Here is a 13,951-nt window from a genome sequence, read left to right as displayed (position 1 = left end):
CTTTGCATCTGCTAAGGAACCTGGGAAATGTAGTTTCGCAGGGTCTGATTTCTCAGGTATCAGGCATTCTGGAAAGTACTCATCAAGAAATTCCTTGTACTTACAGTGATGCTATTGAGCAAGCTCACAACAGCATCCCTAGAACTAGCACAGAGATTTGCAGTCTCCAGGTGCCAGAGATCTCTGCTGAGTAATGAGGCACCTGGAAAGCTATATGTTCCAGAGTTACTGGCTAACTGGTGCCAGCTCACTTCACATCCTCAGCAATGTTGTACTCTGTATGGAATACAGCCTATATACAAGTTGGAAACATTCATACACTGGACCAGATAATAACAAACATTAGTGAAATAACTAGTTTTGAGCTGCATTTTGACTTCATTTGGGTTTATCTTGCCCTGGGTCTGACAGGGTTGGCAATAATCCTTTAGCTGGTTCCGATCCACATTGTAAAAGGAACTGGTTCTTGTTCTCTGATACATGTGTCCCTCATGCGCACCGAAGGATGCTCTGTACTTGTATTGGTACCTCTTGGGGAAATGCTAGAGAAGTCAGGGCAGGAAAGTAATTGTGGATCTACAGCCTGATACAGTTTCTGTTTTCTAGTCAAGTTGGAGCCTCCTTATGAACTCTCTGTGACAAAGCTGAAAAACTGGCTGTACAAACTGCAATGGAAAGAGAAAGAACACAAGTGTCCAAGGATGAATCAAGTCTTATACTGGGCAGTTGGCAAAATGCCTGAGAGGGTAAGCAGTAGTTGGTGGCATCCCAGCAGGCAAACAATGTTATGTATGTAGACAGATTCAAATGGGTAGCCGTGTTGGTCTGAAGTAGCACAATAAAATCCGAGTCCAGTAGCACCTTTAAGACCAACAAAGATTTATTCCAGGTACGCCTTGAATAAATCTTTGTTGGTCTTAAAGGTGCTCCTGGACTCAGATTTTATGTATGTAGACAATGAGACTTGGGCAGACTATATGCAAATGAAGGCATGCAAGTCAGCCAATGGCTAACCATACTTGGACTCTGAGAATGGACCAATCCCAAGACCCTCCCCTGCCCCCGGAGAGCCAATCAGGTTCCTTGGTGGGCACCCCTGAATGTATATAAGTTCCTAGTATTCTCTTGTGTGCTGTTTGGTATTTCTGTCCGGAGTTGGAATCAATAGAGATCAGCTGTTTCTGAAGAAATGGCATCTGTGTCTGACCAAATCCACAGATCCACACAAACAAGACCTGGTACTTTAAAATAGTAGTAGTAGTAGTAGTAGTAGTAGTAGTAGTAGTAGTAGTAGTAGTAGTAGTAGTAGTAGTAGTAGTAGTAGTAGTAGTAGTAGTAGTAGTAATTTACCTCTTTCTCTTCCCAGGTCCATTGTCAGAACATCAGTGAAGATGTCCCACAGTTTACCTTTGACTTCCAGTCACTGGAACCAGGAAGCCGTTACAAGGCAAAGATACGGGCAAAAGCGCATACTGGTGCTTACGATGGCCCATGGAGCGAGTGGAGTGAAGAATATGAATGGGAGACGGAAAGTGGTAAGTAACGGAGATTTCTGAATGAGGGTACTCTGGCCCATTTTTAGTGGGAGGGAAGGAGTGGGGATGTTTGTCCTGGACCTCACATGTGGAAGGGGAAAGAGCAGCACTGACAAGAATGACATGCTTCTCTGTATTCTCATATCCATCAGGTGTAACTTCCTATTTCTTGGGCAGGGGTGTGTGTGTGTGTCTGTTTTGCCCCCTTTAGTGGTTGATTCAGTATTAAACTGGCATAAAAACATGCAGTTTGAATCAGCTTGGAGATATGCCAGACATAAATTGGTGTAATACTGAATTGACCAGTAGAAGGCAGAAGTGGTTTATCCTAGCAGTTTATGTAGCACTTGTGATGGGCCTCATGGTTCTTGGCCCCACGGTGCTGTGCAGTTAATGGGCCTCCACACCGTGATTGTTAGGGGGTCCTCATACTCATGGGGCTTGTGGACTGCAAGAATGGAAGAAAGCAGCAGCTGTCAGTTGATTCCAAAGTTCCAGCGGTCTCAGAATCACAGAATCATAGAGTTGGAAGGGGCCAGACAGGCCATCTAGTCCAACCCGCTGCTCAACGCAGGATCAGCCCTAAGCATCCTAAAGCTCTGGGAATGGTGTCCCACTGTTACAGAGAAAGTAATTTTATTATTAATGGGGATATAGAATTTTTAAAGTATCAATTGCTGTTATTTGATTATCGTTTTTATAGATGTTGTCACCTGACCTGAGTCTTCAGGGAAGGGGGGGGGGGGTTAGAAATACAAATTTATGATTATTTTATCATTGTTATTGTTATTATTTATTATAACAGCAGCAGTTATGTTCTGCTTAGCCCCCCCCCCCCTTCCCCAGAGCTTTAAACTGGCTCTGGTGGTACAAGCCCCATGAATCCTTAAACCAGGGCTGTTAGAGGGAGTAAAAATACACGGAGAAGAGGACAGCACCACCCACTAAGAAACAGGAACTTGCAAGAAAGTAAAAATGAGAAGGTGGAAAACCCCTTTGTTGCAGTCTGAAATCTGTTTCCTCCAAACACAGTACCAATGACCAATACGAATGCAACTCTGAGACCAAGAACATTTTCAACACTTGGTGTTTCACTTACTGGACTTCAGTGAAGAACTGTGTGCTCCTAGAGTCTGTTTCATCTACAGATTTAATCAACCATTAAAAACCTTTCCTTTGCCCCTTGCCCCTAGGCAGGTCAAAAGCTTGGCTGATTGGCTGGCCAACACAGCAACAGAACTGTCTCCCAGCCAGGAATGGAGAGAAACAGAAAGGGCCTTGCAGTTAATTTTTCTGTGGGTTCTTGGCTGTCAGAGAAAAAGAGGGAGACCATTCCATTAAAGAAATTTTCATTGGCTGAGCTTTAATTGACCCGTTGAGTTCTTGGCCAAACCTATGCACACTTTTGCATAGGAGAAAAAAAATGTTCTATAGATATTTTTTGAAATGATGCATGCATACGGTATCATCTTGGAAGAGGCATTCCACTCCTTCATGTGAGTGATGGGGAGTGCCTCTTCTCAGAAGATTTCTGCTCTGGCACTCAAAAACATGATATTCCTCTAATCTTTTCGATAAGTACTTGTAATGATGGTTTTCGATAAGTACTTGTAATGATTTTTAAAATTTAATTTTATAGAATGCTTTAATCAATTGATAGACTAATCAACTGTTTATCTACTTATCTACTGATGCATACATGCATTACTCTTGTCAAGTAAAGTCAGTATTGGACAATCTTATTGTAAAGAGAGATTAATGAGATGTCTCTGTAAACACAAACGGTATAGATCTGCAGAGAGCAGCTGATTCATTAAGCAAAATATAGTGTCAATTATTCACTGAGTTGGCTAAGTTGCCGGGGTGTTATGGAATGTTTATAAACATGCTTCTTGCTCAGAAGTTCAAACAGCTGCTGGTGCACAGACTTTATGTTCCATAATTCCTTAGCATTTTACATTTCCACATCCCATTCTAGGCTTGTTTGAGGATCGTTTTGACCTTCATTTTGGTTTCTCACCATTTCCTGTTGTGATTTTTTCTGTTTCAGATTTGCCTTTCTGGGGTTTTGCCCTTGCTGTGCCTGTCTTTATCATTTTGGCAATTGCGGGCATGTATTGCATCAGAAGGTGTCTACTCAGGTATGCCAGTGTTGTGAATAGGATAGACTCCTGGATGCTCTGGTGCAATGATGGAGGGGTGAATGTGTGGACCAGAAGGGAGGAGCTGTGTTACCTTGATTGGAAGCCTGAATTTAGGCAGATTATAGCCACTATTGAACCTGGTTTTTGGTTTGTACAAGCATGTTTTTATTTTATTTATTTCAGTTTCCATGCATAGTTGTCAAAGTATTAACTGTCCCTCCTATTTTCTTTGGCAAATTTCTATTTCTCTTTGTGTTGTTTGTAGCCATTTTACACAGATACTATTTTAATGCCATTTTATGCCAATTATGTATTAGACTAGGAGTCAAGCCCATTGCATTAAGGAATACTATGGATGCTAGATTTGGGGGGGGGGGAATGGAAGAACTCTGCAGACAGCCTCCCCTTCCCCACAGGACCTGGAAAGGCTACAGGCCTTTTTCCCAGGCTCCTGGGGAGCCCCAAGACCCAGAGGCTGGAGGCCCCCGAGCAGGGAACTCACCAGCAGGGGCAGCTCTCATGTGGCAGGGATATGAAGCCTCCAAGCCTCGGAGGGAAGTAGAAGGAGGAGGGGTAGTCAGTGGTGGGGGACAGAAGGTGATTGGCCGGCCGCTGGACAGACAGGCAAGCCGGTTGGAGGAGGAGACACTTGGGTGGGACAGTCACCCTGAGTGGGTGTTAAGTGCTGATGGCACTTAAGCCATTAGACATGCTCCTCCTCCAAGCTCTTACTTGGATATGCCACTTGGAAACAGCTTTCAGGTGGATGTGGTAATCAGTAGAGCAAATTCACACAGTCCCCTGCAAAAACCCTTCACCACATCCCCAGAGAGAGTATTAACACTGAATCTGAGGAACATCTAACAGGGGTGTGGTGACTCACACAGAGTGTGACAGAGCCAGTTCACATGAATTATGGATGTCCTGCAGTGGCAGTTTCCACATGGAGACTGTTTTTGCAGGTTTCCATGTGGCATTTAAAATGTGTATCTTGCTCCTTGCTGGCCACAGGGTTCTGAGGCTGGTGGAACTGAATGGTCTGATATGTTAAAGAAATTCTTATGGTCCTACCACAGGAAGAAAAAGGAATGGGAGAAAAGCATTCCGAGACCTCCTAATACATTTCTACTCCCAGGTTATTTTCAGGTAAGTGACTTCTTGATGTTTTCTCCTTGACCGTTTATGCACTGGGAACTTCACTGCCGCAGCTCTCATGCAGGAGCACAAATCGGGGGCAGATGAGGTGTACTGGGCCAAATGCTCCCCCATGTGGGTGCAGGAAGAGGTGGGGCCACCTGCCATGACTAAAACTCCAGCCTGCAGCCTGGCATGAAACCTCCAGTGCATAAATGGTCCTTGAGACGCTCCATTTGAAGATGGTGTTTTTATCACTTACCTTTGCCTACAACTGAATGAACCCTTGTCCATGAGATAGGAACTGTCCTACATTTCGGCACTACGCATTTGAACTCGGGAAGGGATTGTAAGAAGAAGCAACTTTTCCTAGCCTTCCATGTCTCAGAAGATTGTTTCCCTTCTTGCCTCGCAAGAGGTGTGGGTTGCACTGGGGATCAATGCAGAGAGTAAAATCACATCTCTCTTAAGTACTTTGACTCAGCAACTGCAGAAGGCGACAAGGCTCTTGTACCTTTCAAGAGCTGTTTTCACAGAGCAGTTTCTCTCAGGGCCGTTCCGCATTCGTCCAAAATAGCACAATGGTTACTAATTGAAATCGCTACAGTTTTGCCGTTATGCACAACGTCGTTGACAATCTGCAACACTCCTGAAACCGATCCGCAAAAAGCGCTTTGTTGTAGCGCTTTCAGGGAAATCCCAAGAAGTGGATTCACCCTCCGGAAAGCACTACACTCCTGCAACCAATCTGCAACACTAGCGGAAAAGTTCTGTGAATTACCATTGTTGCGGTTTCTGCAAAGTCCCTCCCCCTGGCTCTCTCCTCTGATCTTCCGGCGAAGCGATCAACATTTTTTTTTCTCCGAGCGAGTGGAGATCAACGCACCAGCAAGCCTTCGTTTACCCAGCGAGGCTTCCCCGGCTGCAGTCCCTCTGTTTAAAGTCACCAAGCACAAGCAACACAGAGGCCCGTTTGCTGGTTTATTTTCCCTTTATTTTTCACACTATTTTCGGCCGAAAATCGCGCCCGTGAGGGGGGGGGATTTTTTTTTTCACTCGGTGGGAGCGTGGCAACGATGAAACGGCAGCTCAAACACCACCTGCTAGCTGGATGGGTCTCTCCGTTGCAATGAATCAACGCAGATTCGTTGCAACGTGTTTGTGTGTGTGTGTGTGTGTGTGTGTGTTTTAAACCTTCCTTAAAGGGAAAGGGGCTGTTTGGGAGCATGATAATGGCCGTCCATTGGCTGCTTGACGGCCAGGGGCGGGACACAGCTCAGCAATATCACTTCCTGGATAGCGATTTTTGCCGGGACCGGAAACCTGTGGGAAATGATAGAAACGCAACTGGATTCCACTACAAAGGCAGGTGTGCATAATGACGAATTCCACTATTTAAAATGGCGATTTTTCGTTCGACAAACAATTTGCAACATGCGGAATGACCCTGTGAGTTCTCTCAACCCCAACTAAATAAAATAAATAAATAAATATAATAAACTACCTCACAGAGTTTATGTTGCAGAGTAAGGAAAGGAAGGCGATTGTAAGCTGCTTTGAGATTCCTTTGGCTAATGAAAAGTGGGGTATAAAACCGACCTGCTCTTTTTCTTCTTCTTTTCTTGCTGTCAAATCACAGCTGCCTTCTGGTGACTTGGTATGATTTTAAAGGTTTCAGAGGTGGTTTGCCATGGCCTTCCTCTGCATCATGACCCTGGTGTTCCTTGGAGGTCTCCCATCCAAATACTAACTAGGTCTGACTCCGCTCATTTTCTGAGGTCTGATTGAGATCAGGCTAGCCTGGATGATTCAGGTTGGGGCTTTTGCAAGATTAGCTGCCCCTGCCAGAAGTCTCTCATCTGCATAGGTTTTTGCCCTGACCTTGTGCTGGACTTTCTTAGCCACAAAACCATCCACTAAATGATGGCCAGTAGGTAAGAAAGAAAGCAAGTTTTACAACATCCAGGGCATGTGAGCACATCACACTGCAGATAAATAAGGCAGTTATTCCACCCCAGTTTTTAGGAAACCGCCATCAGTTTCCTTCTTAGGACTAGAACAAAGTTTGCTTCCTGCTTTATTGATCTTAACGATGGCACTGGACTCAGAACTGGTTCTGCTGCTTCAGACCAACATGGCTACTTACCTGAATCTGTCTTTCTAGGACTAGTTCACTGTTGAGCTAATGTCTGCAGTTTCCATGGGGTAAAGAAGCCCATAGGGTCTATACTGGAAGGTAGGAAAGGACCCTTGTCATTTGTCTTGCAGTTCTACCATTCTGCTCCCGGAAGGGTCTTGTGGGGCCCTCTGAAGTCCTATAGTGGCATTGAGAAAGAGGCACCTGGAGGGTAGCAGTGATGGCAGAGGCTACAGTTTGGCCTTTGTGCCCGTGTGGGAAGAAAGTTTGCTTCCAGGGCCAGTTCTAGAACTCCTTCTACTGGTCAGATGCAGACATAGCTGTTTTGGACCCTACAAGCATAGTTCTGTGCCTTTAACCTTGGCTGTGTTTTTGCAAGAGATCTACTCAAGAGAGCCTTTTCAAAATAAAAGCATAAGTCAACGAAGTGCACCTGGCATGCTATATTTATATGTCTAAAGTTGCATCACCCTGTTTTCTCCTATCTGCAAGTGCCCTGTGACCTTCCTGGACAAAACTACAATGCAGGCAAACATTCTACAAAAGTAGCAAAAGAGACCTTTAGTCCTAGCTATATCAGATTTTCTCCAGCTTTCCAAGCAGCTCCTTGCAGCCCCTCTGTGGTCCTTATTTTCAGTTTGCTTCTGGTTTCATTGTGAGCTATTAGAATATAATTATGAATGGAGCATTCCAATTCTCCAAGGTCCCAAGGGCTGTGTATTAGGAGATTTATATTGTTTGTATTTTATGTGCATATCCAGCATGTAAGCACTGGAACACTACAAGGTTCCTCCTTTGGGACAGGCAGGTAGGGGAGATCAAAACAGCCTTGGAAAGATGAAAGCATGCCAAAGTGTGTTTAGCCTGAGATAGAATCACCTGTTCAGGCATCTTGGACCATTCTTTTGAAATCAAGGAGTTGCTGCCACTACATTCACTGTAAAGACTTCTAAATTCCCATCTTTCTTCACAAGTCCCAAACAAGCTAAATGCAGATATAGAAGTACGTGCAGATGTATATGCCATGCAGGGTACACATGGGTAGGGGCGCCAGCTTCTGAGTGGGACCTGGGGTTCCCTTGGAATTACAGCTCATCTCCAGACTACAGCGATCAGTTCCCCTGGAGAACATGGATGGCAGACTCTATGGCACTATACCCCATGGAGGTCCCTGTCCTTCCCAGTCTCCATCTCCAGATCTCCAGGAGTTTTCCAAAATGGATCTGGTAACCTCCACTGGTGGCCAGGGTAAACCTAACAACTCTATACACATAGGTACATAGGAGAAAAAACAACCACTTGCAGTAAAAGCACAGACGTGCTCTGCATAACTACTGAGCATATGAGACATCTGGGGCGAGCCAAATGCAGAGAGGCCAGTTGTACCAGCCTTCTAGGCAAGTTCCTAAATGCCACTAATTTATGGGAAACTGATGTTTGTTTTCTTCCCAGAAAGTACAGCTGCCGGACAGCTTTGAAGGAAGCAGCTCTTTAGAAAAAGAGGTTGACAGCAACAATGCATTGGACAGGTAAATATATTACGCTGAGCACTGTTGGATTTTTCTGGGGAATGCAGTGCTGTTCGGGTGCAGAGAGGAGTCCAAGTTTCAGTTCTGCTTGTCAAGGACTGAAGAAATGGAACGACTAGGCAGCGCAAAATTACTCTAGTATGGAAGCAAGAACAAACTCCATTTAATACTATTTTATTGGAAGAAGAAGAGTTGGTTCTTGTATGCTGCTTTTCTCTATCTGAAAGAGTCTCAATGAAGTCTTACAATCACCTTCCCCTTCCTCTCCCCACAACAGACACCCTGTGAGGTAGGTGAGGCCAAGAGAGCCCTGATATTACTGCTGGGTCAGAACAGCTTTATCAGTGCTGTGACTGGCCCAAGGTCCTCCAGCTGGCTGCATGTGGAGGAGGAACGGGGAATCAAACCCGGCTCGCCAGATTAGAAGTCAGAACTCCTAAACCACTACACCAAACTGGCTCTGTGCAGCTTTTGAGCTCTCCAGATCTCTTAATCAGGCTGGATATTACAAAATTTAAAAAGCTAGAAGGCAGATTGTTTGGGCCATTGTATTATCTGTCTGTCTGTCTGTCTGTCTTTCTATCTGATTTATAGCATGCATCTTCTATGAGATGCAATCAGGCAACTAGCTTACATTTTATTGTGAGGTGCTGACTTACAGCAAGGTCTTCAGTTCATGCCCTTCAGAGAAGTAGTTAGGGAAGCAACCTGAGGTTTTTTTTCCTGATTAATGTTCTTTTCTTATTCTCCCTTCTGCAGGCCCATACTGGTTACATGTTCAAACTCTTTTGGGACCAGGTCAGGAAAAAGACCTTCAGATGTCTTTCAGAATACAGAAAGAACAGAGTTTCCTAAAGTCAAACTTGATCAAAGTTTGAGGCACGCTGAATCATCTTCCACACTTGCCCATAGTCACAATGCAGAGGTGGGTCTAGCTCAGCCAGTGTTCGATTTTAATGGTCCATACTTAATGTCCTGTCAAGAGTCAGCTGTGGGTGATGTTCAGCAAGTTGTTGCCCCCTTAGAAATGAGGGAGACACCAGCACTTAATGGTCCATACTTAATGTCCTGTCAAGAGTCGGCTGTGCCTGATGTTCAGGAAGTTGTTGCCACTTCAGAAATGAGGGAGAAACCAGTGCTTATGCAGTATGTAGAACTGCCCCATGGATCATGTTTCCAGGTTTTTCCAATGGGAAAAGGGAAAGGGATAATTCCACCATTCTGTACCATCCACTCTGAGGGAGAGGAGAAGTTACCACTTTCTGGAAGAAAACAGGAAGTATCTGAAGGACAATTGCCAAGTTGTGTATTGGAAAAAGTGGAAAGCAAAGGTCAGAGGCCGCCAAATCCTACCAACAATAACAATTTACGAAATGGGATACTGGATTATTTTACCACTGAAGAACTATCAAGGAAAACAGAGAGAGGTTCATCACTTCTGTCACCCATAGTGGCCTTAAAGGAAGAGATGTTCACCTGTGCTACTATAGAAACATGTGCCTCACAGTTGACCCAAACAATAAATGATCCTTCCAGCTCAGAGTCATACCAGAAGACAACAAACACTGTGCTTCCACCTGAGGACCAAGCACTAGCTATTCCTTCAGAAACATCCCAGGATGTGTTTGGCCAATACTTTATTACTCTTCCTGGTACTTTAAAATCTATGCCAAAGGAAAGACAGGCTTCATTCACAAAGGACCCTGGACAGAGCTTTCTTGTGTTCAGCCCTGATGGCAAAAGCCCTATTTTTTTAAGCCAGGTGGGTGACTATTGCTTCTTCCCTAGCACCAAGCCTGTCACAGAAACCCAGGAAGGATGCATGGGACACCGGCTTGGAGAAGACAGTCACTCACTCACAAAGCAACCCTGTGAAACCAAATTTGTTCAGAGTGAGCCAAAGGCCATATCTCACATCTGCCAAGTAAGAGACGGGGCATTCGTCACTAAAAGCACTGTTAGTGTATGAGCATAATCTCATTTTTGCCACCAGTAGCTAAGATCCTCGAGCCTCTTGTTGCGCAGAGTGGTAAGGCAGCAGACATGCAGTCTGAAAGCTCTGCCCATGAGGCTGGGAGCTCAATCCCAGCAGCCGGCTCAAGGTTGACTCAGCCTTCCATCCTTCTGAGGTCGGTAAAATGAGTACCCAGCTTGCTGGGGGGTAAACGGTAATGACTGGGGAAAGGAATGGCAAACCACTCCGTATTGAGTCTGCCATGAAAACGCTAGAGGGCGTCACCCCAAGGGTTAGACATGACTCGGTGCTTGCACAGGTGATACCTTTAACTTTACCTTTAGCTAAGATCCTCATTGGGTGTTATACTTCAGAAAAAACACTTAACGTGGCAAAGATTCATGTGACAACTGCTATATTTTAAAATGCATAATTTTCATGCCATATCCCAGAGTGCTAGTGCTACATATGCTCATGTATTTGGACCATAAACAATGGTCACAATGCACAAACATTCTCAGCTGACCTCCACAAGAGAGCTCTAATATATTGTGGCCTCCATGAGAGAGCTCTAATATTTTGAATAGCTAAGTAGAAAGCAAAAGTGTTGTACTGGACTAACAAGGGTATAACTCTGTTTAGAATTACACTTCTGTACCCCTATTGTTTCTCATATTCAGGAATACTATGCGGAGTTCCAGAAGGTTCTGGGGGCCTGGAATTTATTCCCTTTAGTAATCCTCAATGAGAATGACGTCAGCATTGTTGGATCCAACAATCTTGGATGGAAATGGCTTTTCACATTGTTTTTTCACATTGCTGAGGCTCAGATTAGAAGCAGTGAAGACAGATTCTGAATTAAATGTACAATGCTGATGTAAGGTGCTGGGACTTGCATGCCTTCATTTCTGCCCGAATGGGAATGAGGAAGTTACTTAGCCTACTTGGGCCATCTGGCCTCTCTCCCCTTCCAAATATCTCATTTTCATATAGTTTATGTAAGGAACACATTATAATATATTTCTGTACTTCTGATAAAGGGAACTTCTCTCCACCCAGCATCAGGAGTCATCTTGATGTTGTGAGCTTGAATAATTATTAGCGTACTTGAAGATTCTATAGATATGGGTTTTTTAAAGTATACATTTAGCTAGTTCTACAAGATATTGTTATATACAGGATGTTATGATATATTTCAGCTGACATTTGCTTTTTTATTAAATGCATAATAATAAAAACAATAATATCCCACCCCTAATTTGTTGGCCCAGTTCCATTCTCTCTCTGCAAAATCTTTAATTTGCTCACTGAGTTTGGCCTCAGGTAGTGTATGGATTAAAATCAAGCCACCTAAACTATCAAACCATCATCTTCGAAGACACTATTTGGGTCTTATTATGCATATTCAGGTGGCATACATGCTGGCAGCACTGTATAAAACAAGCCATAATTGAAGTCTGGCGATTACTGCAAGAGTTGGTTCTTCAAATGCTCGTAGAAGCTTGCAAAAACCCAACCTGGCTGTAGTCCCTTTGAATCCAATACACACAACTGCCTCAGTCCCTGGCATCCACATAGCACCTGGTACAATGTCACTATTGCAACTCAAGTCAAATTGGTACAGGCTCCAGACTAACAGGCTGGCTGCTTGGGAGTTATTCAAAAAGGGCGGATGACCTAATTCATTCTGGCTCAGCTAGGAGATAATGCGTGGCCTGGAATGAACCTTCACCAGCTGCTGCCATTGCAAACAATACTCACACTGCTGGGAGATTCTTAAATATTCAAAATGGCATTGGGCAGCCTGGATCAGCTGGCTCTGGGATACTTCCATGGTGCTGTGTGAAATCATCTTGATAATCTGCGAACACACCCTTGAATTGCAGGGACTGTACATTTGAAACAAACCATATGCTGCAGCCCATACTAAACCCACCTGTCCCAAGGCTGGTCCAACCTCATTCCCATCAATCAGGATGCAGAGATCATCTCAGAGCCATTTTCGTGGGAGAACATAAATAGCCCAGAACAAACAAGGAATTCCAGTCTGAGACCCTGTTTGCAATATATCCACAATGAGACAACCCCCCCCCCCCGCCCCGATCAAGTTATAAACATCCAGGTGTGGCAGAGTCTGCTGGAAGTACAGCAAATCTTCTCTAGATCTATCATCTTTGTAGGAGCTCTGAGTGAAAGCAAAGATCCTGACAATCAATCAAAGCCACCTTCTAGTGTGGCCACAGACAATGCCTGCCTCTTTCTAAATTTCCTGACTGGCCTTGTTGTCAGCTAGTCACCGTGAGAAGATCAGCAGTGGCAGATGAGCTGCCCAGAAGCCACAGAGGAGCCATCAAAATGTTCTCAGGTGCACTGTTTGTAAGACTATGATGTCTAACAGGCCTCATCACTGCCTCATGCCAACTTAAGAGTTCACCACAGAAAGTGCTCCAATATGGTTGCCAGCTCTGAGTTGGTAAAAACCTGGAGAATTTGGAGAATGAGCCTGCAGAGGGTGGGATTTGGGGAGGAGGGGGGAGGGATTTCAATGGGGTATAATGCCATAAAGTCCACTTTCAAAATGGCCACTTTCTGCAGGGGAACTGATTTGTTGCCTGGAGAGGAACTGTAATTCTGGGGGTTCCTCAGGTCCACCTGGAGGCTGGCATCGCTATGCCCCAGACTTCTCTACAGTATATCGGGATTCTGTGGGAGACACACAAGGGATTCATAATCTATTGAGTGGATGTGTAAAAAGTTCCACAACTATAGGAAATGTAGTGGATATAAGAACTCTATTGCTTGGGATATTTTCGAAAATGACTCTGCATTGTGTAGAAAGTGTCCTGCTCCTGACCATTAGTGGGTCACATTGCCATCTAGCTAAAAGAAGAGTTCACTTTGAGTAATATAACAAAGACTCCCCTTCAGGTCTCTGCCTGCCAGTTCCTCCACTTTTCTTAGCTGCACTTCATAGTTGGTTTCTATTCTTTACCAGAAGGCTCTGCTGCCAGGAAGAGCCTCCTTACTTCCTGGTTCAGGGAAAGCCCCAAGAAACAAACAAACATCTTTCCCATTATTTTTGGAGGAGTTAGATGTCACTTAATACATAGTAGGAATTAGGAGTTAGTAGTCCTAGTAGTAGATGTCACTTAATACATAGTAGGAGTTAGATGTCACTTAAACCTACTTAGAATTTGTTTTGGTAGAAATACTAATCTGCAGGAAAATGAATTAGCACGGAGTTTCTCATGAGGATGGCACAAAGGAAAATATAACACTCTTCTTCTGTGCAGGAGTGTCTTCTTGATAGGAATGACAGACCCCTGGAATTACAAGTCATCCCCAGACTAAAGAGACCAGATCCCCTGGAGAGAATGGCTGATTTGAAGGGTGGATGCTATAGCATTATACTCCACTGAGGTCCCTCCCTCACTGAGAGCCAGTTTGGTGTAGTGGTTAGGAGTGCGGACTTCTAATCTGGCATGCCGGGTTCGATTCTGCGCTCCCCCACATGCAGC

The 13,951-nt window shown here is 44.4% G+C and overlaps 1 protein-coding gene across 1 annotated transcript in view; it reads left to right on the top strand.

Moving 5' to 3' along the window:
* Positions 1-11,257, top strand: part of CSF2RB (colony stimulating factor 2 receptor subunit beta) — a 29,628-nt gene extending 18,371 nt beyond the window's left edge. Inside the window, exons 9-14 of the mRNA XM_077339621.1 lie at positions 607-746; positions 1,367-1,535; positions 3,586-3,676; positions 4,756-4,825; positions 8,403-8,479; positions 9,239-11,257. Coding sequence (XP_077195736.1) covers positions 607-746; positions 1,367-1,535; positions 3,586-3,676; positions 4,756-4,825; positions 8,403-8,479; positions 9,239-10,448 — 1,757 coding nt within the window. The 3' untranslated portion in view covers positions 10,449-11,257. The remainder of the gene's footprint in view (positions 1-606; positions 747-1,366; positions 1,536-3,585; positions 3,677-4,755; positions 4,826-8,402; positions 8,480-9,238) is intronic.
* Positions 11,258-13,951: the final 2,694 nt, after the last annotated feature.

Source organism: Paroedura picta, chromosome 5, assembly GCF_049243985.1.
Source record: "Paroedura picta isolate Pp20150507F chromosome 5, Ppicta_v3.0, whole genome shotgun sequence".
NCBI classification, from domain to species: domain Eukaryota; kingdom Metazoa; phylum Chordata; class Lepidosauria; order Squamata; family Gekkonidae; genus Paroedura; species Paroedura picta.
Note: the sequence above shows the minus strand (reverse complement) of the source record. Positions and strands in the feature narration are given on the sequence as shown.